Source organism: Leptidea sinapis, chromosome 7 (genome assembly GCF_905404315.1).
Source record: "Leptidea sinapis chromosome 7, ilLepSina1.1, whole genome shotgun sequence".
NCBI classification, from domain to species: domain Eukaryota; kingdom Metazoa; phylum Arthropoda; class Insecta; order Lepidoptera; family Pieridae; genus Leptidea; species Leptidea sinapis.
Window position 1 is genome coordinate 4,029,056 of NC_066271.1, and position 26,459 is coordinate 4,055,514.

At 37.9% G+C, this 26,459-nt stretch overlaps 1 protein-coding gene across 1 annotated transcript; it reads left to right on the plus strand.

Annotated features, from left to right (window-relative positions):
* On the plus strand, positions 1-24,259 carry LOC126965471 (striatin-3). The gene is made up of 9 exons (XM_050809099.1): positions 1-451; positions 927-1,175; positions 2,606-2,774; positions 3,377-3,553; positions 9,355-9,453; positions 13,140-13,327; positions 15,879-16,169; positions 19,008-19,265; positions 21,768-24,259. Exons 1-9 carry the CDS (start codon positions 233-235, stop codon positions 22,140-22,142), a joined length of 2,025 nt encoding a protein of 674 aa, XP_050665056.1. The 5' UTR covers positions 1-232; the 3' UTR covers positions 22,143-24,259.
* Positions 24,260-26,459: the final 2,200 nt, after the last annotated feature.

Below are 26,459 nucleotides of genomic sequence, written 5' to 3' on the forward strand. Positions count from 1 at the left end.
CTGACCAAAACTAAAAAAAAGCAATGTTCAGTGCACGGACGTCGTTTCGACTTTATATTCCGTCATGCAATAAATTTTGTCATTCATGAATTCTTTTGTAAAAACGAGATAAAGGTGGTGTTACCGTTGTGAATGTTGGTTTATAAAAATGTTGTTTTAGTATTCGTTTTTGAGTATTTCACAAAGAAGGTCTTGCTAGGTCTGTGACGGGTACGGTAATGGTGGCCATGTCATGAAAATCCCCACAGCCATGGATGATAGCTCCGTTTCTCATCATAACGGAGGGCAAGTGGGATCTGAATTAGGCGTTAATGTAAATAACAAACAGAATGAGGAATCTAGTCAAAGTGTTCAGTATTCAATACCGGGCATTTTGCATTTTATTCAACACGAATGGGCGAGATTTGAACTCGAGAGATCACAATGGGAGGTGGATAGAGCCGAATTTGAGGTATTATTTATATACTATATTGATTTTTCAGCTGTAATTTCGAGCCGCGAAATGTGTCATGTATGTTTATGTTCATATAAATTTCGTATATTTTTAATAGTATGTATTGTATATTCTTATTATATTAACAATAATAATAATAGCTATTTTATCTGACTTCTATTAAATAAGCGACTACTCTATTTTTATCTGGTTTTGTCTCCATTACAAATATTTTATTAGATATCTCCTTAATATTTTAACTACCTTAGTAATCCCAAAATTATTCTGAGTAATTTTATTTTATTCATATTGGAATTTGAAAACAACTTTCTATTTTATTAGGAGACTGCAACCCTAAAGTTGGATTGATAAAAATTTAATTATCATCTTTAAAAACTAAACTAAAAGTTAATAGTGATTATTTGTAGTTAATATCTATATTTTGTTATATTTGGTCATTTCATTGATGCTTTATATAATATTTTTAACACAGGCAAGGATAGCCTTTCTCCAGGGTGAAAGGAAGGGTCAGGAAAATCTTAAAAATGATCTTGTAAGGCGAATTAAAATGCTTGAATATGCATTGAAACAAGAGAGAGCAAAATTTCACAAATTAAAGTATGGTGTAGAGCTTCAACAGGGTGACATGTGCCCACCCCCAGAGGAACAATCAGTTGAGCCCGAGCCTGCTGAAAGGACTCAGTGGAAGCAAGGGCGACAACTCATTAAACAGTACCTGCAGGTTTGTTAAAAAAGCATAAAAGGCATTTATTTTCTCAAAATTGATTCCTTTAGAATTCTTTTTGATGTCATTTCTAATATACTAGATACTACTACCGCTTTGGAAACAAATGGCTGTCTGAGAGAGAAGAAGAGACGCAAGAAACTCTCCCAGCATTCTTTTTTTTGCACTCTTCAATAAAAATATACAATATTGTTCAGTCATTTCTATCGCTATAAAATGATCATAATATAGTCCCAGGCTGTCCAATCACTTAGATATTCAGCTGTGGAGTAATAGGATTTACGACAGAGCCATTTTTAAAAATAAAAAAAAATAAATTTATTTATACTTAACATTAAGTTAACTATTCTCTATAAGATGATGAAAATGTAACTATGGAAAACTTTTGTTTAAAAATCTATATCCTAGTAATCTTAGCTATGCATAATATTTTTATTTAATCTGTTGCATATTGCATTAAATAACTTCCTACCCTATGCCTAGTATATATTGTTTCATGTTTTTTAAATAAATTTTAAGTCTTGTTGGAAGTTTTGATACCAGCTTTTAATTTTAATTTTTATCATTAATGTTTTAAGCTGGTTCCACTTTGACGATACTCTTGACTTACTTATCCATGTCTGACATCTTAATAGCTGCATATTTTACAGTATTTTATATTTGTACTTCTCTGTGTAACATTAAATTTTTATGCTAGTATAATATTATCATTTCTGATGTTTTTAAGTTTATTTTAAAGCATTTACCAAAGTATCAATATCCTTTCTTTGTGGAGTACTATAAATACTTGTTGCACATAATATCTATTTTACCGAATATGACAAGAATAAGACAAGCTTCCTGATGGTTAGTTTTCAAAGCCTTTGCTTATAACTAAAGTGGATAAGGGAGAATTCTATGGACCCACATGTTCTATTCTATTCTTCCTACTATGGCTCCTGTGGAAGGTATACTACAAGTTTGCCAATGTCACGTTTAGGTAGACCACCAAGCTTAGAGTATTCTTTTACTAATTTTAATGGTAGTGATTAGTGCTTAAGATTGAAACAAGTTTTATTTTCTTATACCTGAAACAAATATACATGCTGTTAGGACTATAAAGGACATACACAAATATAATTACTTAAATTATTTGATATACTTCCTTACTTCTCACTGTCAAAGATTTCTCACCTAAAGTGATATAAAAGTTTGGGAATAGTACTCTCATTTTATATATTAATAAATATCAAGAAACATGGGCAACCATTTTATAATTTAAAACAGTTACTTTTCTTTGATTGTCCTTTTTTAATGTAATTCTTACTTTTATTTTATTTTTCTAGTTATTCAATTTCTTTCCATTTAAACTGCCACTAAAAAGATTAAAACTATGTGAGATTGCTACAAATTTATGATTATAATTAAATGAAAAATATTGCCAACAGGAAATAGGATATACTGACACAATTCTTGATATTCGCTCAAATCGGGTAAGGACCTTGTTGGGAGTCAACAGTGATGACCAGGCAGAAGATCCAAATTACAGAAATTGTGAAAAGCAACATTACTCTACAAATACAGCACTAAATCGCAAAATGATGATGTATGATGAGGGTATGCATTAAAATTATAATTATTACTAGCTGACCCCAAATACATTGTTCTGTTCAATTTTGCAAAATCCCTTCTTAGCTTAGCTCTACTCGGTGAATGGAATATTCGTACCAAGTTTTAAGTATCTGCACCCCTAACACATTATTATTTTTATTTATAATAGACTAAGCAGCTTTCGCTGTTGCGTCTATATCATTTGCCATATCTATTCAAATGTTTGTCCAGTGTATTCTTAAACTGATTAACAGATTTTGATTTAACCACTTCCTTGGGCAGTCTATTCCATATATGAACAACTCTGTTGGTCAGGATGTGTTTTAATGGATTTGATGATGCTAATTGATATTCTAGCTTCATATCAGGTCCTCTTAGTCTAGGATTGTGTGATTTGTGAATTTATGAGATAATAACATAAATGTATCAAATATATAAATAAATTACAAATTTTGGACACAGTTTTGGGGCAAATCACAAAAATAGTTATGTGTTACATATAAAAATGATTATAGGCATATTACTATGGATGTATCTTACGGATCACATTCCACACAAATTATTCTACAATATTTTATATAATAATATGAATATTTTTTTTTATGTAGCTGCCTATAGAGAACAGAGACGTAAGGGTGCATCTAGTGGCTACAATGAAGAGGGACTTTCTGTACAAGATACTGCTGCAGTATTTGCAAATTTTGAGTTCTTGGCAAACCAAGAAATGGATATGGACGAAATTGAAGACATAGAGGCCAAGCAATCACACCATAGTTCTATTAAAGGTATAACACTTGTATAAATCAGCTTTTCTGATGTTTAAGGTGCTTTTCATTTTCATAAATATTTAAATATATGTTTCTGAACATTTATCATCACAGAACTTTAACATTATAATTATTATGACAGGTGTTCACAATATACACTTTATTAATTTGATGCTGATATTTCGTTCCAATTGCACGAATTGTGGTTGTGGAACTCAAATGTGTTCCACCATCACCATGTGAGTACCCGTCACAATAATTATATTTAAATAATTAATTAGTAAAAAATACAATAGAAGTTTACCTTGATCTTTTTAACTCTTTTAACAGGAAAATTCTTTTAAATGTTAAGTATTCACAGTTAACACTATAGTAATTTCTAAAATATAAATAACCTCTTACAATCTCGGTTAATTTTTTTTTATCACAAGACTAGTTATTATGAAATACTTAGTAAAAATTTAATTTGCAGTTGTAATACATGACATTTTAAATATGACATAAGACAAGTGTGCTATAGCTGAAGTAAAACAGAATATTTATTTATTAAATTGGTCAAGAACGAAATAATCAACAAGTCACTGTTTGCGTGACGCTAACGTAACGTAACGTAACGCTCTCGTCAATCATTCATCAGTTAACTCAAGTCAAGTGTGCATAAGAAGTAAAAAATTAAAAACACATCATTCTATTTACATAATATATTTATCTGACCCGATTTTTGCAGGAGCACAGTTTCAGGGGGCCAATGTAACTTTTATGCAAATACCTTTTGTAAAAATACAGTGGCATTACAAGTACACACGTATTAATCTTTAGCACCAATCACTACCATTTAAATTAGACAACAAAATAAGCTCAGTGGTCTATTGCTGGCTATTTTAACATGACATTAGCTATAGCTACCTTCCACAGAGGCCTCAATAGGAAGAATAAAATAGAATCCTTTAATTCAATTAAATTTTTGTGATATGGCGTGTGATATACCAGTCGGGCGCAAATTATTTCGCACATGTCGAGTGGAATTGAAGAGACACGTTATGAATAGAAATTTTGTATGAATTTTAAATATTTTCGATTTTGAATCATTGGCTGTATTGCTTCTCGTTTCTCCCTATCTTAAGCCTGCCTAACCTGCAGCATATACCTTCCCACCTATTTTAGCCTTTCCAGTGTGGTAACATCTTTCCATTGTGTAATATTGATATCCTTACTTATTGAAATAACCACCATTCTGTAAAAGATTTGCCTCAGCCCTGTAGAAAAAAGAAAAGAAGAATTCTTTTAAATTTTGGGACATATTGTGTATACATATTGTGCATTTTCTGGTTTCGTATATTTCGTCCATTAATGTCTTGTGTGTTAAAAAAATAACAGAGTACTATACGGCAGCAAACAGGAGGTTAAAAGACTTACCTAGTAGCAGTAGGCGTGGCGGTGTAGGGTTACCAATATTTTTTTAAAAGGATTATATGTGGTTCACGTCTTTGATAGTCGAGAGAGTCTTCTCGTAAGAATTTTGTGTTGTTGTTGGTCTCTGTCATTATGTCGGGAGGGATGCTCACTATTCGAAGATAATCCGCAGGTTAATCCACATTCGATAGTGTAGATTAATCGTTTAAAGTAAGTATCAAGGTTTCACTGCATTACATAACAGTTCTTTAATTGATAGACAAGTTGCAAATACTTTTTGCATTCTGTTTTCGATCGTAAAAATATTTATGATTTTAAATTATTCAAGTTCTTGTTAGATTGGTGTAGGATTATTGGTCTAAATAGATTCTCACTGATTCCATGTGTTTTAGTTCATAAGTGTATGTTATTACTTAGCAGAAAAATATTATCAATGAATGAATCTGTGCTACGCTTGCCCAGGTAGTAAAAATAATTCGTCAAAAATACTTCTCAATAATTCAACATCTTGGGTGTCTTAAGAAGGGACTAAGGCATATTTATGTGAGAGAGTCTCGCTGAGTAGCAATATAGTGCTCCTTCTTTTTGCCTAGATTAGTCTTGAGAAGCGGCTATCCCTCCATGACAATATGACGGCAGCCCGCTCCATGCTTTTCATGCGAATTTGGAAAACCATTCAAAATATATCGTCGTCCATCACCACATTGCTATGGAGCAGCCGGCCTTTTTATTCATTACGGAGACGAAGATGTCTTGATTGAGCGTAACTATCCCTGAATACAAAATTGAGCATAATATTTTGCCTCATATCAGGGTATCTGTGTTGGTCAAGGAAAATATCTGCTGTTGCAGTCTCGGCAATTTTAACTCAGCGGCCTGGCTACTACCATGATCTCATCCACTCGTGTGCCTACAGGTCCTATAGTGGTAATGCAGAATTGGATCGTCGGCAGTGCTAACACAAACCGCCTTTGCCGAAATCGTAGTCTTAGGTGACTAACGTACTACTTAATACTGGATCGCCCAAGCGGCTCCTAAACCTTGGCTGCCAAATGCTGTCCTTATAGATTCTTCTACCGACGACATTTCCCAAAGTTACCCGACCTCCGTCTATGCGCCTCTTGGGACGTCCAATCATTGCCTGGTCAGGAGTGCAGTGCTCAAAACGACCAGTCTTCCATTATATGGTACCTACAAGTCGGCATTTTGCAACCTCCCCTCGAGGCAGGGTTTGTTTCCCTTTCGACGATCCCAGCACTTACAGGGTATGGATATTATCAATCGGAGTTCTGTTATACCGTTTAGTGGCAAATCACATCCCTGACTGCAAATAACAGGTGTATTGAACCTGGGTTGCGACGCTGAGACAAAGGATCCGAACTGAGACCTGATAAGTAAATATAACCGTGGAACGGTGCCCCCAGCTAGTATAGTATCTGGAGGCCGGTAAAATTTCCTGCAGATACGAAGGTCCTGTACGCTGTCGAAAGCTGCCCTTGGTATTTTAACTTAGCCATCCCTGCATAGGTACAGTACCTGAGAGAAATCCTGGAGAATACAGCAAAAGACTGTCGATCTTTTGCGCACTCTTTTTGCTTCGAACTCGGCTCTTTAACGACAGTGGAAAGACACAGTCGACCATCGCGTGGTGTCAGAGCTCTGTGCCTGCGGACTAAAAGGCTGGCAACGCTCCTGTGATTCCTCCAGTGTTGCAAGAGGATAAGGGCGATGGTGATCATTTACCACCAGATCGCAAGCTCCTTTTATTATTATAAATAGATAAAGCTTTTCACAACAAATTCCTTACATCTTTACTTGTTTATTATATTACTAGCTGACCCGACATAATTTGTGTTGTCTAAATAAAAAAAATTTGATGATTGATGATTTTCTTGTAGGTATAATACATGCAGAATAGTATGAATTGTATATTGAAAATAAAATTGAATATATATTTAGTACGTAGGTCATATCACAATATGGAAACAACAGACGAAAGAAGAGTTTTATTTTTACTGCTAGTGGAGCTCATGATTTCGCTGCCGACCCAAATAATTTTATAATAGTCTATATACATAGGCTTGTGAAATAGCTATTGTTACGTATTGGGGGTCATTTTAACCTGAGTGCTATTTTCGCTACGAGGCTTGTAAAGTTTCAAAAATAGGACGGTACGAGGGGAATTACGTACAGTTCCATACGCAAAATTAGAGGTTTTAGTTTGGAAGTATGATGCGTAATATTAACAAGTAAAGCCACGGGTTTTACAACATTCCTCAAAAGAAATCAGTAAAACTTTATTTGAATTTAATTTTCTGTGACACTTTCATAGAATTTTTCTTATAAAAGCCTGCACTTGCTAAAAGTCTTAATTTTGTTACTAGATTTGCTCTCTCTGTAATATAAAAGGCTTAGATAATTTATACGTCTAGGGAGAGCCTCTTGCTGTTCGACAACCGATGAAAACAGGCCAGGTTCATTATTTTAGTGTGCGTGACAAGCTACGTCTTACACTCGCGATTTGTATGTCACCTTGTGCATTGCTCATAATAGAGGTTAACTGCCAACCACAATTTTTTTCTACCTTTTCACAGCTGTCACTCTAGAGGTATAAATGATATAAATAAAAATTGAATATCGCTTCCGTCCTGTTAATAGCACGCCTAAATTCCGAACAAATCATTTAGACTTGTAAATGAATGTTTATAATATCGTCGACCAAAAACGTTACAGGAAACAGAACAGAAAATATTGCGGTCAACGCCTGTGCACCTAGGTTATAGCTGTTTAAAATTCGGCCCGCGTTTTTCTTATAAATCTAGGTCTTGTATTGAAATAATGTCAGCATATTGGCATATTTGTATTGTACGATACATCTGCCTTAGACCAAATAGCTTGTGGTTATGTCTATCTACTTACCTGGTAAAATATCTCAAGCTGTCTCCAGAAAATTATATTCGAATTGGTTTTGTGAAAGAGATAAATAATTCAGACACACTACAGTTACTCTCTCATATGTGATAGTAGTATGGATATCATCATCAGCCAGAAGACGTCCACTGCTGGACAAAGGCCTTCCCCAAAGATCTACACGACGATCGGTTCAGCATGTTTTTAATTTGGGGGACTTTGCCATAATCGCCACGATTGGCAGGTTAGCGATCTCGCAGTAGATAGTGGTGTTCTCTAGGAAAGATGTTGCTGCCCTTCCTCCGTTCTTTGTATCCCTTAGTCGCCTCTTACGACACCCACGGGAGGAGATGGGGTGTTGCTATTCTGGTCTGCTCTGCCACACGCAGAATACCACACGAAATATTATATAATTTAGTTTATATATATCATATTCGATCCAACTGTTATGTACTGTGACCCAGTACCGGCTTGATCTATTGGCGTGGAGGATTTTCCCATTGTCATCTTCTGTGTGTATGAGACATGTTCTTAAGACATTCTGACAAACTGCTGCTGTTGAATTCCAGAAACCCACCACAAGTCGTTATCCTCACCAACTGCATGTCTATATTATATCTTTTGACGTGCAGCCAATCTATCCACAATCAAGAGTGGTCTCTGGGATAGATACCTTTTTTTTATACCTTTACACATAAAAGATAGATATAGTATGCTGTTGCGGGCTTTTTTGTACTATTTAGGATAAACATTTCCATTGTACATTATATTCGTGTAACTCCAACGGTTTTTTCAGTGCACGCCAAAACAGCCCGCACATGGCATTTTTTTTGTACTTACTTGACACTTAGCGTTATATTTTGGATAATTCACATAATATATTTATAACTTATAGCCCATGTGTTATTCTGATGTCCAAGCTGTATTACTGTAAACTTTTATCAAAATCCATTCAGTAGTTTTTGCGTGAAGAAGTAAAAAACAAACATAAATAATACTTATTGACACTTTCACCCTAATTAGCTAGCCCCAAATTAGCATCTTAGGAATAGCCTTTACTATGGGTCAGATATGTATATAAACATCCACTACTCGAAATAAAATGGTTCCGATGGTTAGTCATAATTTGCATATAGATTTTTTTTGTAACAATAAGGGACTAGACGAGCAGGACGTTCAGCTGATGGTATTTCATACGCCTTGCCCATTACAATGCAGTGCCACTCAGGATACTTGAAAACCGAAATATTCTGAGCGGTAATACAATTGCGGGATCCTTGAGACATAAGATGTTAAGTCTCATTTGCCCAATAAGTTCACTAGCTACGGCGCCCTGTAGACCGAAGCCCAGTAATGCTTACACATTACTGCTTCACGGTAGAAATATGCGCCGTTGTGGTACCCATAAACTAGCCGGCATCCTGTGCAAAGGAGCCTCCCACTGGTATTATCTATTGAATTAATTAAAACAATTTATATGATTATTTAAAAAATAGGTGAGGAAGTGGATCACGAGGCGGAAGAAGTGATAAATGAACTTAACATGCTGACTGAGACAGAGGCTGATGGCGGTGGACAAGGAGACGAATATGTCGGTGAGTGACTTTATGTTGAATCATTTATATTGTCACATTTACTGTTGAATAGATGTAAATCATAGTTTCTCAACCTTCTTTTGCTCACCACCCACTTTGAGAATATGTTTTTTTTCTAGAGTATTTTCGTGTATTTTTTGCCTTATTAGACTATATTTTTAATCTACCCACGCCCCATCTGCGCCATCTCAATGCCCCCTAATTTTCTCTGGGTCTTCTACTCAGGGCCGGATTTAAACTAAATGCCGCCCTTGGGCACGGAAAAAAGTCCCAATACTGGAATTTCACTTAAACTTATAGTTTATATATTTTATTTTTCAAAACTAAAATAATAATAAATTTATTGCAGAAACTTTATTATGTGTTATATATTCTAAAAACATAATTTTTTTAATTAATTTTTACTAAACTTGCCAAAATTATATTACAAATAATGGATAAATTGAATTTCTCGAATTATCAATTGAACCAAAAATTATTAATAAACAGAATTAATTAATTATATTGAGCAATCTTGATAATGCAAAAAAAAAAAATCCCTTTCAAAATTTTGCCGCCCTAAAAAATTTGCCGCCCTGGGCACTTGCCCCGACTGCCCCTAGTGTAAATCCATTACTGCTTCTACTGCCTCCCCGAAAATCTCTAACGCCCACAAGGGGACGTTATCGCCCACGTTGAGAACCTATGATCTAAATCTAATATACGTAAATGGTAATTATAAACTAATTTCACAATAAATAATAATATAGCATTTTATTCAACATTAAGTTATATACAATTTCTTATTATATCTAAGTCATCTAGGTCTATAGTAAAAATCTAGGTTCTATCTTCTGCTGATTGACAACTGACAAAGGGCACCTCCAACCTTTTCCACTCATCACTATCTTTGGCAACCCGGCTCCAGGTTACTCCTGCGAATGTGTCCAGTTAGTCCATAATTTTTGGTTCAATTGTTAAGTTCATCTTTGGCGGGGTCTTCCCCGTCCCTTGTGCCATTCCTGGGGTACCATTCTGTGACCTTTTTATTCCTCATATGCCTAGCCCATTTCCAATTTAGTTTCCTGATTTTTTTTCTTGTATTTCTATTTGTTTCTATGTCTCGAACCGTTGTGCTTTTCCTGATGTCTTCTAACGTAATTAATTACTAACGCTATTTTTTTTTAATGCAACTACTTACACCAATGTATTGACGACCAGTATAGCCGAGTGGTTAGCGATCCTACCTATAAAGCTAGAGGTCCCGGGTTCGAATCCCGGTACGTGCAAGCATTTATATGTTTAATATGGATGTTTGTTTCCGAGTCATGGATGTTTAAATGTATTTATGTATGATTAAGTAAGCATATTGTATTAAATATATCATTGTCTTGCAACCCATAACACAGGCAATATATGCTTAACTTGGGGCAAAATAATTTGTGTAAAAAGTGTGTCAATATTATATTATATTAATGTATTATATATTGCAATATTTGAAATTTCGCCCCAAATTTGGCATAGTCTGTACTATGGGTGCAAGACAACGATATAGTATGTAATACGATACACATTTTAATATTACTTAAATGCGTATAAACATCCATGACTCGGAAACAAACGTTTATATTCATCTTATAATTGTTTGTACCTACCGGGACTCGAACCTGGGACCTATAGCTAAGTAGGCAGGGTAAAATAATTGACTTTTAATTAAAAAAAATACTGAAGTGAAACCGTTTGACAAGTTGTTTGAACGTTATCATCGGCAGAAAACAGGGTCACTGCACAAGTAGGCCTGCCAAGTTTACCCATTTTTGTGTGGCTTGGATTGCAAATGCTATCAATATCTATCACTAATGATGAGGAAAGTGCTGGTTCGATCACCGCCATATACAGATCCGTATTTCGATTTCATATGCTATATGTACCATTCTAAAAAAACCAACACATATATTAAGGGACTCAAAAGTTTGTGTGTGACGTTGACAAACTCAAGACTGGCGTTGCGTGTTCGACTAAAAACTGAAAAAACCTAGTCAAAGTCAAATAAACTTTATTCAATTAGGCTTAAACTAAGTCATTTGAAGCTATAAATTACTAAATCTACCATAAAAAATCACTACCATCAATAGAAAAAATGTATCACAATTATAGAAAATATTTAGCAGATGGATTCATGTAGACCATATTTTATTAAACAAAAAATTTTAACTCTTACTTCAATTTACAACCAAGAAGCATGTAAATTTGTTAAAAAATATTCGGACTTATACTCAACACTACCAAATAACAAGCGAAATAATAGAAATTAAAACAAATTAAAAATACCCCCAAACAAGTATGCCACTAGTGTCATCGAGCCCTTACCTAATGGCAATAAAAATTTATAATCACATCCCAAACGAAATTAAAGAAAAAAGAGAGCTTACAAATTTTCTAGTTTCAAAATGCTTCTAAGATTTACCTCAATTTTTTAATTAAACTAAGTGTGAGAATAAGTTATAACATAGAAATAAATAGTTATACTAATAATAACAGTTGTATTATCTGTATTTTTAATATCTTACTTATGTATAAAATGTATAAAACTTATTTATTTTATATAAAACATTGCTTTGCCCTTGCAGGGCGTTCCATATTGTCTACCCATCTAATCTACGACCCTTTTGTAACAATGTGATCTGCAATAAAATATTTTGTTTTGATTTGATATGTTCGCAAAAGTAGAGCTCGTGTGAGGGACATACAAGAAACTCAATGGGCAGTCTTTTAAATCAATCAGAGTATTTTTGGCTGTAATATACATGACAAATTAATTTCTAAGGTGTTACAATATATCCATCGTGTTCAAAGTTGAGAGAGTTTTAAATATCAAATAAGTATTTCATAAAAAGTCATAAACAAGTTAACTACAATTAAATAAGAATAAACTTAGGGCCGTTTTCAGGCATAATAGGTGCAGTTACTCGAGTTATGGAAAAAAGACCTTGAATACGCTAAAGACAACACAAGTTAGGCAGGCAGTTATTTTTAATTTTTATTTATTTATTTTACCAAGATACACACTATCAATACTGAATATTCCAATGCGATAGAGGTAAGAAAGAAAGAAAGAGGTACATACATTATAACACATAAAATTTTTATCCTTAAATTTTATAACATACTAGTTGACCCAGGCAACGTTGTATTGCCATATAAAGTATTTAAAAAAATACATGAAATAAAATTTTTGGGGTATAAAAAATAGATGCCACCGATTCTCAGAGCTAACAAGTATATCTTAATACAATTACTGTATTCGATTGCCATCTTGAAACCCTATAGCGGATTTGTGGGTGGAACAGAATAATATAAAATCGCGATACAAAAACAGTTGTAGATCGTAAGAAGGGCGATAATTTGAAGTTGAAATAGAAAAAAATTTCACAAAAATAAAACAAATATATTTAGTAGGTATGAAAAATAGATGTTGGCCGATTCCCTGACTTGCCCTACGGTAATAACACCGGGACAGGCGACTCTTATATATTAGATTAAAAACAATGCTACTCTCGTGAAATCACCCTGAGTGCCACAAAACAGATCGTTAATTGTTCGTAGTTCACGCGCCATTCGTACCTATCCGGAACAACAAATAAAAATAAATTAAATATATCGCATTATGAATCTAATATATTAATGGTGTCACTTATAATTTTCAGTGAAGTTCCCAAGCGGCGGCGGCAGTGTCGGCCCGGGCGAGACAGACGAGAAGCCTCTCGCCCTCGGTGAACTGGCTCAGCTGACCGTGAGCAATGAGCCCGAGGCCTACGACGTGGCCGGAGCCAGCAAGGAGTCCTTCCGCAAGACCTGGAACCCGAAGTATACTCTGCGGTCCCATTTTGATGTGGTATGTTCCTCTTTACAAGTTGGTGGTGCACCAAGTTACTAGCAGTTTGAAGTTAGTTTGAAGTTAAAGGAAGTCCCCTTTGACGCATTAGGGAAAAATTATCAGAGTGAATATATATGACTAGCTGACCCGGCAAACGTTGTTTTGCCATATAAATTGTATTGATCTTTTCCTTGCTAGTTGATAAGAGATGGCGCTAGTTGTATTCATTAGTAACAATCACACTTCTTTTATATTTTGTATAATTCACACTATAGTTTTATAAATTATAGCCTATTTGTTATTATGGTATATAAGCTATATTATTGTAAAGTTTCATCAAAATCTATTCAGCAGATTTTGCGTTAAACAAGTTCAAACATACATCCAGGCATACAAACTTTCACATTTATAATATTAGTAGGATGTGTGCGCACACCGTCAGGCTAATTCGATACCCTTACATTAGCTGGTCAAGTAAACCATTTGTATACCATTTGTATGTCTACTGAACCACAACCAATGGATGAGACTCAAATAAATTACCAGTGGGAGGCTCCTTTGCACCGGATGCCGGCTAGATTATGGGTACCACAACGGTGTCTATTTCTGCCGTGAAGCAGTAGGTAATGTGTAAGCATTGCTGTTTCGGTCTGAAGGGCGCCGTAGTTAGTGAAATTAAAATGAGACTTGACATCTTATGTCTCAAGGTGACCAGCGCAGTTGTAGTGCCGCTCAGATTTTTTGGGTTTTTCAATAATTCTCCTGTCCTGAACGTCCTGCTCGTCTCGTCTCTAAACAAATTTTAAATAATTTAATTTCAATTTATACTTAAACAAATTAAAAAAAAAATATTTCTCTCCAATTGTATAAAAATAATTGAATTATATTTAATTACACGTTATTTAACTAAATTTTATGGTATATTAATATTTTCACTGGTTGTATTTAATACCTTCTTTATTACAATGTTATTTTTTCTACAATCGTAAAATAGCACCAGGAATAATGTTTTTTAAAGGATTTTAAATTTTAATTTAATTACGTTTTATTACGCCGTAAAAAAAAGAATATATTATTGCATGCGTACATAAGTAGGTACACTCCTTTTTTTAAGAAATTTCATTCTACACTCTGTATGGCAAAGTTAGTTCATTGAGGGTCGAACTATGTAGGGATGTTAGACATTCAGATGGCGAATGTGGTATTTATATTTGCAACGTGTGGTTTTTGCTATTCTGGATTTGGGTAGCAGAAATCAGGTCAATTTGCCCTTCTGAATATGTGTGCAGATGTATTTGAAGGTGTATAAGCATCCACTTTTTCTAATTTATTGTTTATTTTTAATAAACCATAAATCACTCTCTGTTTCACCTCTATGAGTGTTGCTGGGCACTAGCAGTCGTTTAGACTCTAGAGCAAAGTTGAACTCATGACTTCATGATCATCATAATCAACCGGACGACGTCCACTGCTGGACGAAGGGGTATTTTATACGAATATATCTTTTTTGGAAGATTTCCACGATCGGTCCTGCAGTGACCTCATCCAACGTATTTCGGCGATCTTGACCAGATCGTCGGTCCATCTTGTGGGGGGCCTACCAACACTGCGTCTTCCGGTACGTGGTCGCCATTCAAGGACTTTACTTCCCCAACGGCGATCTGTTCGTCTAACTATGTGCTATGTGGGTTGATTTTGGTTGTCATACGGATCTCCTCATTTCTGATTCGATCTCGCAGGGAAACTCTACCATAGCCCTCTCGATTGCCCTATCAGCAACCATGAGCTTTCTCATCAGGGCCATACTTAGCGACCACGTAAAATGTTGTCGCCCCAAATAACACCTTTCTGAAGACGAAGGTTTTCAACCAGTGTGTGTGGCCTATATATCTTTATATATATATAATTCTTGTGTGCGCTTGTATGTCACTGAACTCCTAGACGGCTGGACAGATTTTGATGAAATTTTTTGTATGAGTTCAAGGGGATTCGAGGATGGTTTAGATTCACATATAAACTACCTCCTAAACGGCTGGACCGATTTTGATGATATTTTTGTGTGTTCCAGTGAATTTGAGATTGGTGTGTGTCTTCAGGTGGATTCGAGAATGATTTAGATTTGCAATTAAACTACCTCCTAAACGGCTGGACCGATTTCGATGATTTTTTTGTTTGTTTCAGTGAATTTGAGATTGGTTTAGATTCCCAATTCCGTCCATATAATATAATTCTCCTGCTCATGTGTATGTTAGTGAACTCCTCCTAACGGCTGGACCGATTTTTCAAATTTAAGACGTGTCTACAGGACAACATCTGTTGGGTCCACTAGTACTAATATAAGTATCATATTAGCAATTTGTGCGCACACACTAATATAACCATAACTAAAAACAAATGTTGCCAGATTAATCCTCTATTACAGAGGTTAATGATGAATTCAATTTGCAAATATATAAGATATATTGGACCAGACATATGATACATATCCAGCATGGGTTAAAGTTTGAATATTACGTTTAAATATTAGCTATAATTTGTTGTTCTACATGTTTTATGTATGTATATCTAGGTGCGTGCCGTGGCGTTCCACCCAACTGAACCAGCACTAGTAACAGCTTCTGAAGATCACACCTTGAAGCTTTGGAACCTTCAGCGGACTGTGCCCGCGAAGAAATCAGCGGGGCTGGATGTAGAACCATTGTATACATTCAGAGCACATACTGCGCCGGTGATATGCCTCGCTATGGGTGCCCCGAGGACTGAAGAATGCTTCTCAGCGGGTGTGGACGGAACTATCCGTGTTTGGAATCTACCTTCTCTCACCGCCGACCCCTACGACCCTTATGATGCTAGTGTACAGGTATGTATCACTTGCAAATCAAATAAATACCTCATAGTTTATTCTTCTATCTTCACACCACACTATTCTGCACGTACTCATAAACTAATATAAATTGATTAGAAAACTGGATAATATAAACATTATTATATCAAATTCAAATATTTTAATTCAAAATAGGATGTGATATCACTTATTGAAAGTTGTGATTTTTAACATTTTTTTGAACATGGTGAAGTTTTTTTTGGAGTCATGATATTAATTCTCATTTACATAGTCACATTACGAAACTGAACCAAGATCTGAGGATCTTTGGTGAGCCAAAGGATTCCACACTACACTTGCGGATACGGGAATGCTGCGGTCGAAAGACGAAAGCACGAAAGCCGCCTGAATGGCCGTTTAAGGCGCAGAATTATAACTATTTAAAGGCCCTCCCTACAATGTGATCAACATGATAGTCAAACCGTAGCTTACTAACGGTTACGTAATAACGTTACATTTTTCAGTTTTTAAGAATAATTGATATGTATAAGACAAAACCTTTCAAAGTGTTCTAAATCGGTTTGTATCTTTAGGTAGTCGTTACGGTTGGCTATAGTTCTATAAATATTAGTCTCGACACCATAAAGAAGATCACCTGTATTACTGAAACAGGTATCTATGTCATTTATATAAATGGTAAATAAAAAGGACCAAGATGTGACCCTTGAGGAGTGCTGGCAGACACTGACACTTCATTCCTTTGTATCTTCAAAAAATTTACCTTTTAGAGCCACGGCTTGACTATGGTTGGCCACATAGGAACTCCACCATCGAAGTCGATGGCCGTGTCTACCGAATTACTTAAAGCTTGGTTATAAATGCCTCATGGCTTATTTTATCAAATGCTTCTGTGAAGTCGGTATACACAGCGTCCACCTGATAATCAACATCCAGTGAAGTAAGAAGATAATCGGTATGACAGAGCAAATTAGTGTCAACACTGCGGCCTCTAATGAATCCAGGTGAAATAGTTTAAGTTAAGTTTGTTAATAATAACTTTTTCCAATATTTTGAAATGAAAGATCTTTTGTTACAAAACACATACTTTGCCTGATTTTTTTTTAAATGTATCTTTTTGTTGGGTCTTGAATAAAAGTCATTATGTGATCTATTGATAGGTTTAGTGTCTTTGTCATAACTTAATTTAAATAGGCGTCGGCCAGATAGCGTCAATTCAAACAAGCTTTAAAATTGTGTTTTAATTCTTCGTTTATGGATGTAATGGCGTTAAACAATAAGACTTGTATCTTATGTACAAAAAAGTTTCTAATTGTTTTTTAATTTCAAATTGAAAACAGTTATGTAGATATTCAGTCGCTTTGAGGTAAAAAGGTTTTCGGTGCGATTAAGGCATGCATATACCTCATTAAAGTGATCAATTTATTATTTACAACTTGGTGACCCGACAGACGCTGTTCTGTCAAAAGATAAAAAATGATGTAAGTATTCGGGAATAATGCAGTCTAAAGCCGTCGAAAATGTGTAATCAAATGATAAGGATTTATATTTTATTTGTGTAAATAGCTTTTACATTATCGCTTTATAATTGCCAATTTTTTAAAGTATTAAAATGGATATATGTAGTTTGTTATCCTTAACTAATACACATATGCCATTGCAGACTTTTTTCGTAAACGTTTATAAGATGCACAATTCCGCTATACATTAATTTGTTACAGTTCAATGTACTTATATAGCGTTTTTGTTGAAAGCTTCCTGGCGGCTTATTTTTTTTCTAGAAAATATTGTTAATGTATACAAATGTATGTATAAAAACTTAACAAATCATAAGTAAGACCTTCCTCTTTACTTTATATTAATGGTTCAATCAACAACTCGTATTTCTTTTATCAAACTTCATCATTTTGTGTGACGCGAGCGACGACCTTCATGTTGCAATACGCTAGCGTCGATGTGTGAAAGAGACGGCAACAGTACATTTTTTTCGATCTTTAATGCTTTGTATATTTTAGAAAAGTACTTGATATTGGGATTCATAGTCATATTAAATGGGTGTTCTTTATAATAAATAAGCAATTAGTTGTTTACGACGATCCATGACAGATATATGTCCATTCATCATAAAAAATCACGAGGAACCGTTACCCTATTAAACGATAGTAAAATGCTCTTTTTTCGCGATGCTGCAACGCATACTATCGATTTCAGCGGTGCGGTGCCGACAACGCGGTTATGTGTTTCATCACTAGAATCACACAAACAATAAACAACGTCAGTCATTTTAATTTTAAAACTGCTTTCCGTTACGGGGGTTGTTTGCAAGAGTGATAGAAATTAAACTAAATCATTGTCAACAAGTATGACGTCATAACGCTGGAATGTGAGCCGCGTTTCGCGCCGCCGAACGGTCGGCGCACATCAAGAGCGGCGCATTTACTGAGATTATTGAAAAAAATATCTAACGATTATTATTATACCTCGCAAAATTGAAAACACGCCCAAATTTGATGCTCGAGCAAGCCGACTGCGTGTTCGTTTATGTATTTCTACATGCGTTAGTGCGAGCGTCAGTCAGCAAGTGTTGCCGCAGCGAGGAAACCGTTCGCCGACGGGTAACCCAGATCATATTTAACAGAGATGGTTCGGGCATTGTCGAGCATGCTGCTTGCATGTTCGAAGCAGTAAAAATTTTTGTCGACCATGCGCGAGCATTTTGTAGTTCGGTCTGCGCTGACGCTAAATCAGCAGTGGCGCCACTACCGATTTTAGCGGCACGGCGCCGCATGGCGGTTGTGTTCCTGTCCTTATATAGTGAGCGTGTTGACGGAGTGTAATAGTGTGTGTGGTGCGCAGGGCCCGGTGCTGCGCGAGCACTCGGACGCGGTGTGGTCGCTGGCGGCGGCGGCGGGGCGCGTGCTGTCGTCGTCGGCGGACGGCACGGTGCGGCTGTGGGCGCCGCGCGCGCCGCGCCCGCTGCTGGCCACGCTGCGGGACGCCGGCCTGGCCGCCGCCGCGCTGCCCGCCGCCGCAGACTTCGCGGACGGGGCCGCGCGCGCCGCCGCGCTCTACACCGACGGCACGCTGCTGCTGTACGACATCGAGACCGCGCAGGTACTACCTGAGTTATTACTTACTAGCTGACCCGACAAACGTTGTGTTGCGGGACGCCGGCCTGGCCGCCGCCGCGCTGCCCGCCGCCGCAGACTTCGCGGACGGGGCCGCGCGCGCCGCCGCGCTCTACACCGACGGCACGCTGCTGCTGTACGACATCGAGACCGCGCAGGTACTACCTGAGTTATTACTTACTAGCTGACCCGACAAACGTTGTGTTGCGGGACGCCGGCCTGGCCGCCGCCGCGCTGCCCGCCGCCGCAGACTTCGCGGACGGGGCCGCGCGCGCCGCCGCGCTCTACACCGACGGCACGCTGCTGCTGTACGACATCGAGACCGCGCAGGTACTACCTGAGTTATTACTTACTAGCTGACCCGACAAACGTTGTGTTGCGGGACGCCGGCCTGGCCGCCGCCGCGCTGCCCGCCGCCGCAGACTTCGCGGACGGGGCCGCGCGCGCCGCCGCGCTCTACACCGACGGCACGCTGCTGCTGTACGACATCGAGACCGCGCAGGTACTACCTGAGTTATTACTTACTAGCTGACCCGACAAACGTTGTGTTGCGGGACGCCGGCCTGGCCGCCGCCGCGCTGCCCGCCGCCGCAGACTTCGCGGACGGGGCCGCGCGCGCCGCCGCGCTCTACACCGACGGCACGCTGCTGCTGTACGACATCGAGACCGCGCAGGTACTACCTGAGTTATTACTTACTAGCTGACCCGACAAACGTTGTGTTGCGGGACGCCGGCCTGGCCGCCGCCGCGCTGCCCGCCGCCGCAGACTTCGCGGACGGGGCCGCGCGCGCCGCCGCGCTCTACACCGACGGCACGCTGCTGCTGTACGACATCGAGACCGCGCAGGTACTACCTGAGTTATTACTTACTAGCTGACCCGACAAACGTTGTGTTGCGGGACGCCGGCCTGGCCGCCGCCGCGCTCTACACCGACGGCACGCTGCTGCTGTACGACATCGAGACCGCGCAGGTACTACCTGAGTTATTACTTACTAGCTGACCCGACAAACGTTGTGTTGCGGGACGCCGGCCTGGCCGCCGCCGCGCTGCCCGCCGCCGCAGACTTCGCGGACGGGGCCGCGCGCGCCGCCGCGCTCTACACCGACGGCACGCTGCTGCTGTACGACATCGAGACCGCGCAGGTACTACCTGAGTTATTACTTACTAGCTGACCCGACAAACGTTGTGTTGCGGGACGCCGGCCTGGCCGCCGCCGCGCTGCCCGCCGCCGCAGACTTCGCGGACGGGGCCGCGCGCGCCGCCGCGCTCTACACCGACGGCACGCTGCTGCTGTACGACATCGAGACCGCGCAGGTACTACCTGAGTTATTACTTACTAGCTGACCCGACAAACGTTGTGTTGCGGGACGCCGGCCTGGCCGCCGCCGCGCTGCCCGCCGCCGCAGACTTCGCGGACGGGGCCGCGCGCGCCGCCGCGCTCTACACCGACGGCACGCTGCTGCTGTACGACATCGAGACCGCGCAGGTACTACCTGAGTTATTACTTACTAGCTGACCCGACAAACGTTGTGTTGCGGGACGCCGGCCTGGCCGCCGCCGCGCTGCCCGCCGCCGCAGACTTCGCGGACGGGGCCGCGCGCGCCGCCGCGCTCTACACCGACGGCACGCTGCTGCTGTACGACATCGAGACCGCGCAGGTACTACCTGAGTTATTACTTACTAGCTGACCCGACAAACGTTGTTTTGCCATATAAAGTATAATTCACGCGATAGTTTTATAAGTAAAAAAATATTGCCTATATTATAGCCTGTACATCATATTGTTCTATTGTTAATAGTTTTTGCAGCGCACGCAAAAGTAGGTTTTCGATTTTATACCTTGTGTGACAAAATAGCAATTTTATTACGAATCCCTAATTTTGAAAAAAAAGTGAATTGCAAATAGATTGTAAGCTAGCTATTGGCTCACTGCGTTCCCTAACACAGTTTAAGAATTCTATATACAGTAAATTTACTACATACTCTCTGTACAGTACAAGTGAATCTTTTTAGTCTGAAATTAATCTAATCAAAAATTATTTATTTATTCATAATTAAATTCATTTCAAACTGAAACTAATTCTAAATCCAAATTAAATTCATTCAAAGTTAAATTCGTTCCAAATTACATACATTACTATTTCAATTCATTCCAAAATAAAGTTCATTCCAAATTAAATTAATTCCAAATTAAAATCATTACAAGTTAAATTAATTCCAGATTAGATTCACTTCAAATTCTATTCATTCCTAATTAAATTCATTCTAAACTAAATTCATACCAAATTAAATTAATTCCAAAATTCAATTCATCCCAAAATAAATTAATTCCAAATTAAATTAACTCCAAATTCAATAGATTCCAAATTCAATTCTTTCCAAATTAAATTAATTTCAAACTGAAATTAATTACAAATTAAATTCATTCGAAATTAAATGAAGTCCAAATGATATCAGTTCCAAATCCAGTTGTTCGCCGTGTCCTCAGAGCGTGCTGCGCGTGTCGTGCCCCAGCCCCGCGTCCCGCGTGCGCTGCCACCCGTCGCTGCCCGTGCTGGTGACGGCTCACGAGGACCACCACATCCGGTTCTGGGACGCCGTGTCGGGGCGCTGCGCGCACACCATGGTGGCGCACCTGGACGCCGTCACGGGCCTCGCGCTCGACCCCAACGGAATCTTCCTGCTCTCCGGCTCGCACGACTGCTCCGTGCGCCTGTGGAACCTCGACACCAAGACCTGCGTGCAGGAGATCACCGCGCACCGCAAGAAGTTCGACGAGGGCATCCTCGACGTGGCCTTCCACCCCATGCGGCCGTACATCGCCAGCGCCGGCGCCGACGGCCTCGCCAAAGTATTCGTCTGATTCCGCCAGGTACACCCAAAGAGGATGTAAATACTGATCGTGCGTACTGAAACGTGCAGTGACATTAATACAGATTATAATAATTGAAGTATAATACAGCTAAGTCTGAAAGCGAACAGTTGCTTTAAACTTAGTGGAATTTGGCTATCTCCGTTTTTTACAAGATTATAGCCGTCATCTGTCGATCTATCAATCACTGCACGTTTCGTACAATCGCTTTTTTCTTAGAGAGTTTCGCTAGGCTGGGTACTCCTACGAACTGTATGTTACATCAGTACCGGCAGCGTCCTGCCGTGTAGTGTCGAGGGGTATAGTACCGCAATATTTTATTTAAAGTCCTTTCGGGTCGTCGACTACTGTTGCTGCCGCATTTATAATGCAATGATTTATTGAAAATTCGATATTGTTATTATATATTAGTATATGAATGACTTGTTAGCAATACGTATGTAATTGAAATAAACAGCGGTATATATTTATTGTAAGCGGAATATTGGTTCAATGTAAATCTTCTATTGACAACCAAGTAATCAAAGATAATTTTGTATGAAAACAATGATGCAATGTACGGTATCGAGTCAAAACAAAATTAATTCCTAAAGTATAGTTATCTTTGTGGGTAGTCGCGAGTATTCGTGTATGTAGGACTAGTTTCGAGCTCGGTGTGAGGCGTGACGTCACAAACTCGGTCATTGTTCGATCGATTTTATTCTTATTTGTTACGTCAGGCCAGGATTGAAAATGCTGGTGCAACTAATTCAGTCTCATATTGTGATATATCTGTTTCTCAAACTACTCAACTTGGTTATTACATTGAAATTGTAACAATATACGTAAGGGTTGAATTAAAAATCTTTCGGCCTTACAAATAACCTTGGTATAAAGTTATTCCTGATAATAAATCAAGAATTTGCAAAATGTTGACTATATCGCTGACAATACTGTCAATATTATGATAATTATGCAGTTTGGGAGCCTTGCAAACAAACGCGGGAAACGTTATACATCCGAATAAACTAATCGTAAGCGAAATGTCTATATATAAACATTAACCATATTTTTGTTTTATTCTCAGTTATAACTTTATACCAAGATTATTTCTAAGACCGTTTATGTATTGTACTATTTTTAATGTAAATCTGTTCTGTTCGGTTCCCATTAAGCGATTTTAATACAATCTGTATGTGGATCCGTTATGGTTTAAAACCTTCAAGGTTTGCTTTACATGCAATAGTTTCAAACTTATAAATTCAACCCTTTTAAGTAGTATACGCTATATGTAAGTCAGTACATTTATGAGAATAGACAATAATATTTTGGCAAATCGAAAGCAACTGCCAAATGTAATAATCACCATAAAATTTTATTGACAGATTTTGCTAAACTTTTGTTTTAATTGTGCACACACTGACCGTAAATGCTAGAACCCGTTATTGCTAGTCTGTGGCCCCGTTTGAGAATATTATTGTCTATGGTTTGTCAGTGTACGGACCCACGTGGTAGACAAACGCGGCTGTTCGTCGCGTCTTATTGTATTTGTATTTGATACGGTAACATCTCGATGTATAGACATTTGGATTCTATTATGATAATAATATATTTTTAGATATTCAGTATGTGGTTTTTAGTTTTTTTTTCTATCGCGACTTTTTCATCGATTTACATAATGCAATGTGAATTGTTTGTTTCGTATGCGTGTGTAAGCGTTTGTAATAAATATTATGAGGTAACCGACGATGTTTCTTTGATACGATCATGTTACACGTGTCTGTACAGTTAGATTTTACGCAGTATTTGATATTTTTCAATTAACGTATTTAGTAGTTAGTTTATATTTTTATTTGAAATCGTTTCGTATCTAAATAGGTGTCTCTTGCGTTGTAGCTCGTGCCGATTTCAAGGGACGCGGCTCTCGTAATCTCTACAATGGTGAGCATTCGAACAAAAATTTAATTTGAGTAGGAATATTGTATCTAAATAAATAAGGGTTTGTTGATAACGAACGCGATGTAGAATATATATATTATGAACTTACATAATAATTATTATTCCTATAATTTCCTCGAATTCATACTTGTACACACATCCAAATTGATAGTAAAAGCAACATAACCGAAGTACACGTTGTTTTTTTTAATTCCATTTAATTTGTACTTTATTTTTTTATTTCAGCGGTCTTAAAACAGGATCTGTTATGTCAAGAAGTATAAGGAAATCAAAACAATATACTTAACCTAAGATCATTTATGTGCCTCGATACTCTGTGACAGCTGTGAAAACGTCGAAAAAAAAATTGAGGTTGACTGTTAACCTCTATTTTGAGCAATGCCCGCACACTAACACAAAGTGACATACAAATCGCGAGTTTAAGACGTACGTACGTTTAAATAGAACCGTTGACTCTCACCACGAAGTTTCCGGTTCGATCCTCGTCCGCCACGTACCAATGCGTATCAACAATTGTGATGATAATAATTGAGTTATCTTTTTTTTATGATAATAAGGGAGGAGACGAGCAGGACGTTTTAGCTGATGGTAATTGATACGCCCTACCCATTACAATGTAGTGCCGCTCAGGATTGTTGAAAAACCCAAAAATTCTGAGCGGCACTATAATTGCGCTCGTCACCTTGAGACATAAGATGTTCAGTCTCATTTGCCCAATTATTTCACAAGCTACGGCGCCCTTCAGTCCGAAACATAGTAATACTTACACATTACTGCTTCACGGCAGAAATAGGAGCCGTCGTGGTACCCATAATCTAGCCGGCATCCTGTGCAAAGGAGCCTACCACTGGTAAAATTCCCCTGGTGTTACAAGACACGATGGGCCACCGTGATCACATACCATCAGGTATCACCTATTTTAAAAGTTTGTTTGACTTCATTTTCATAAATTAATCTTCATTTATATCCCACCAGTCACTTTTTGCAATAATTTTAACCCCCATATGCATTATGCAAAAGTAAACCATTTTTGTGTTATTAGGTTTTTTAGCTGTTTTTAAAACAACAATTATCCGTCCAAATTTAAAAATTTATAAACAACCAAAAAACTATATTATATCATTATTTTTTCCAACTAAAATGCTTGAAAAACAAAAAGAAAGTTATGAAATTTGTCTTGCAGATTATTTTAAAAACATAACCGTTTTCTTAGCTCTCCTGAAACGTATTACAACTAGGAACTTATTCTAAAGAAACTGAAAAAAAAAAAATCATTGAGGTGCTTCCTTTGTTTGGCAGGAAATTTATATTCGAACTAAACTTAAGGTCGTTCTTTAAAATTTCCATAAAATGAATTAAAAACAGTGTCTACCCAATAAATAGTACAAATGTAAAATACAATTCAGAACCATTTACAGTTTTCTAGTAATAACAATTAATAATAGGTAAAATTTAAGAGATTTTGCAATTTTGCATTTGCTGCGTTTATAATTCTTGTTTGAGTTCTTCTGCGGATGACACAGGCAAGACATCGTAACCTAGGGATTTCATGTAACCCTAGAAATAGAAATCAACCGGCGTTAAGTCCGGACACCTCGCAGGCCATGCAACGGGTCCTCCTCGCCCATTGGGATAGCCGATAGCCATTTTCCCAATCATTGGATTGGGAAAATGGCTATCGAGCCATCTTCTCACATTGACACCAAAATATGCAGGACTTCAGTCTTGCTGATATATCATGTTTTGTCTTGTAGCCACAGACAGTGCCGTAGATAGTGAAATTACTGAGCAAATGAGCCTTAACATCTTATGTCACAAGGTGACGAGCGCAATTGTAGTGCCGCTCAGAATTTTTGGGTTTTTCAAGAGAGTAGCGTAGGGTAGAGCGTATCAATTACCATCAGCTGAACGTCCTGCTCGTCTCGTCCCTTATTTTCGTAAAAAAAAAACCTATTTAAAACAAAGTCTTAATGATATTAAAAGTATACATATAGTGTCGTATTAATAAACAGGATGTAAAGTTACTCCAAGATTAAAATTACTTCTCCCTGTCATGTAATTCTGTAGTAACAATGGTAAGGTAAAGACAAAAAGTTTAAGATTTTCAGTAACATTAAAATTAATCCATCTCGCGTTTATTAATAACATAGAGTTCTACGTAAATCTGTAAGAAGGCTATTCAGTTATTTTTTTATGGAAGAGGTGGATAAACTGGTACTACACATTCTCTTGCAACACTAGAGGAATGACAAGAGCGTTGCCAGTAAGAAAGGTGTACGTACTTTTTTGAAGGACCCATGTATCTTCCCAGAAACACCTCATCGAAGCTCATTCCATAGCTTGAATGTACGTGGAAAAAAGTTCTTTGAA

What these genes read in the sequence shown, in the direction of transcription:
- LOC126965471 (XM_050809099.1), top strand. Translation starts at nt 233, where the DNA reads ATGAAAATCCCCACAGCCATGGATGATAGCTCCGTTTCTCATCATAAC. An exon ending in ACACCATAGTTCTATTAAAG is followed by an intron (nt 3,554 to 9,354) that starts GTATAACACTTG and finishes TTTAAAAAATAG; the next exon opens with GTGAGGAAGTGGATCACGAG. An exon ending in CTTATGATGCTAGTGTACAG is followed by an intron (nt 16,170 to 19,007) that starts GTATGTATCACT and finishes TGTGGTGCGCAG; the next exon opens with GGCCCGGTGCTGCGCGAGCA.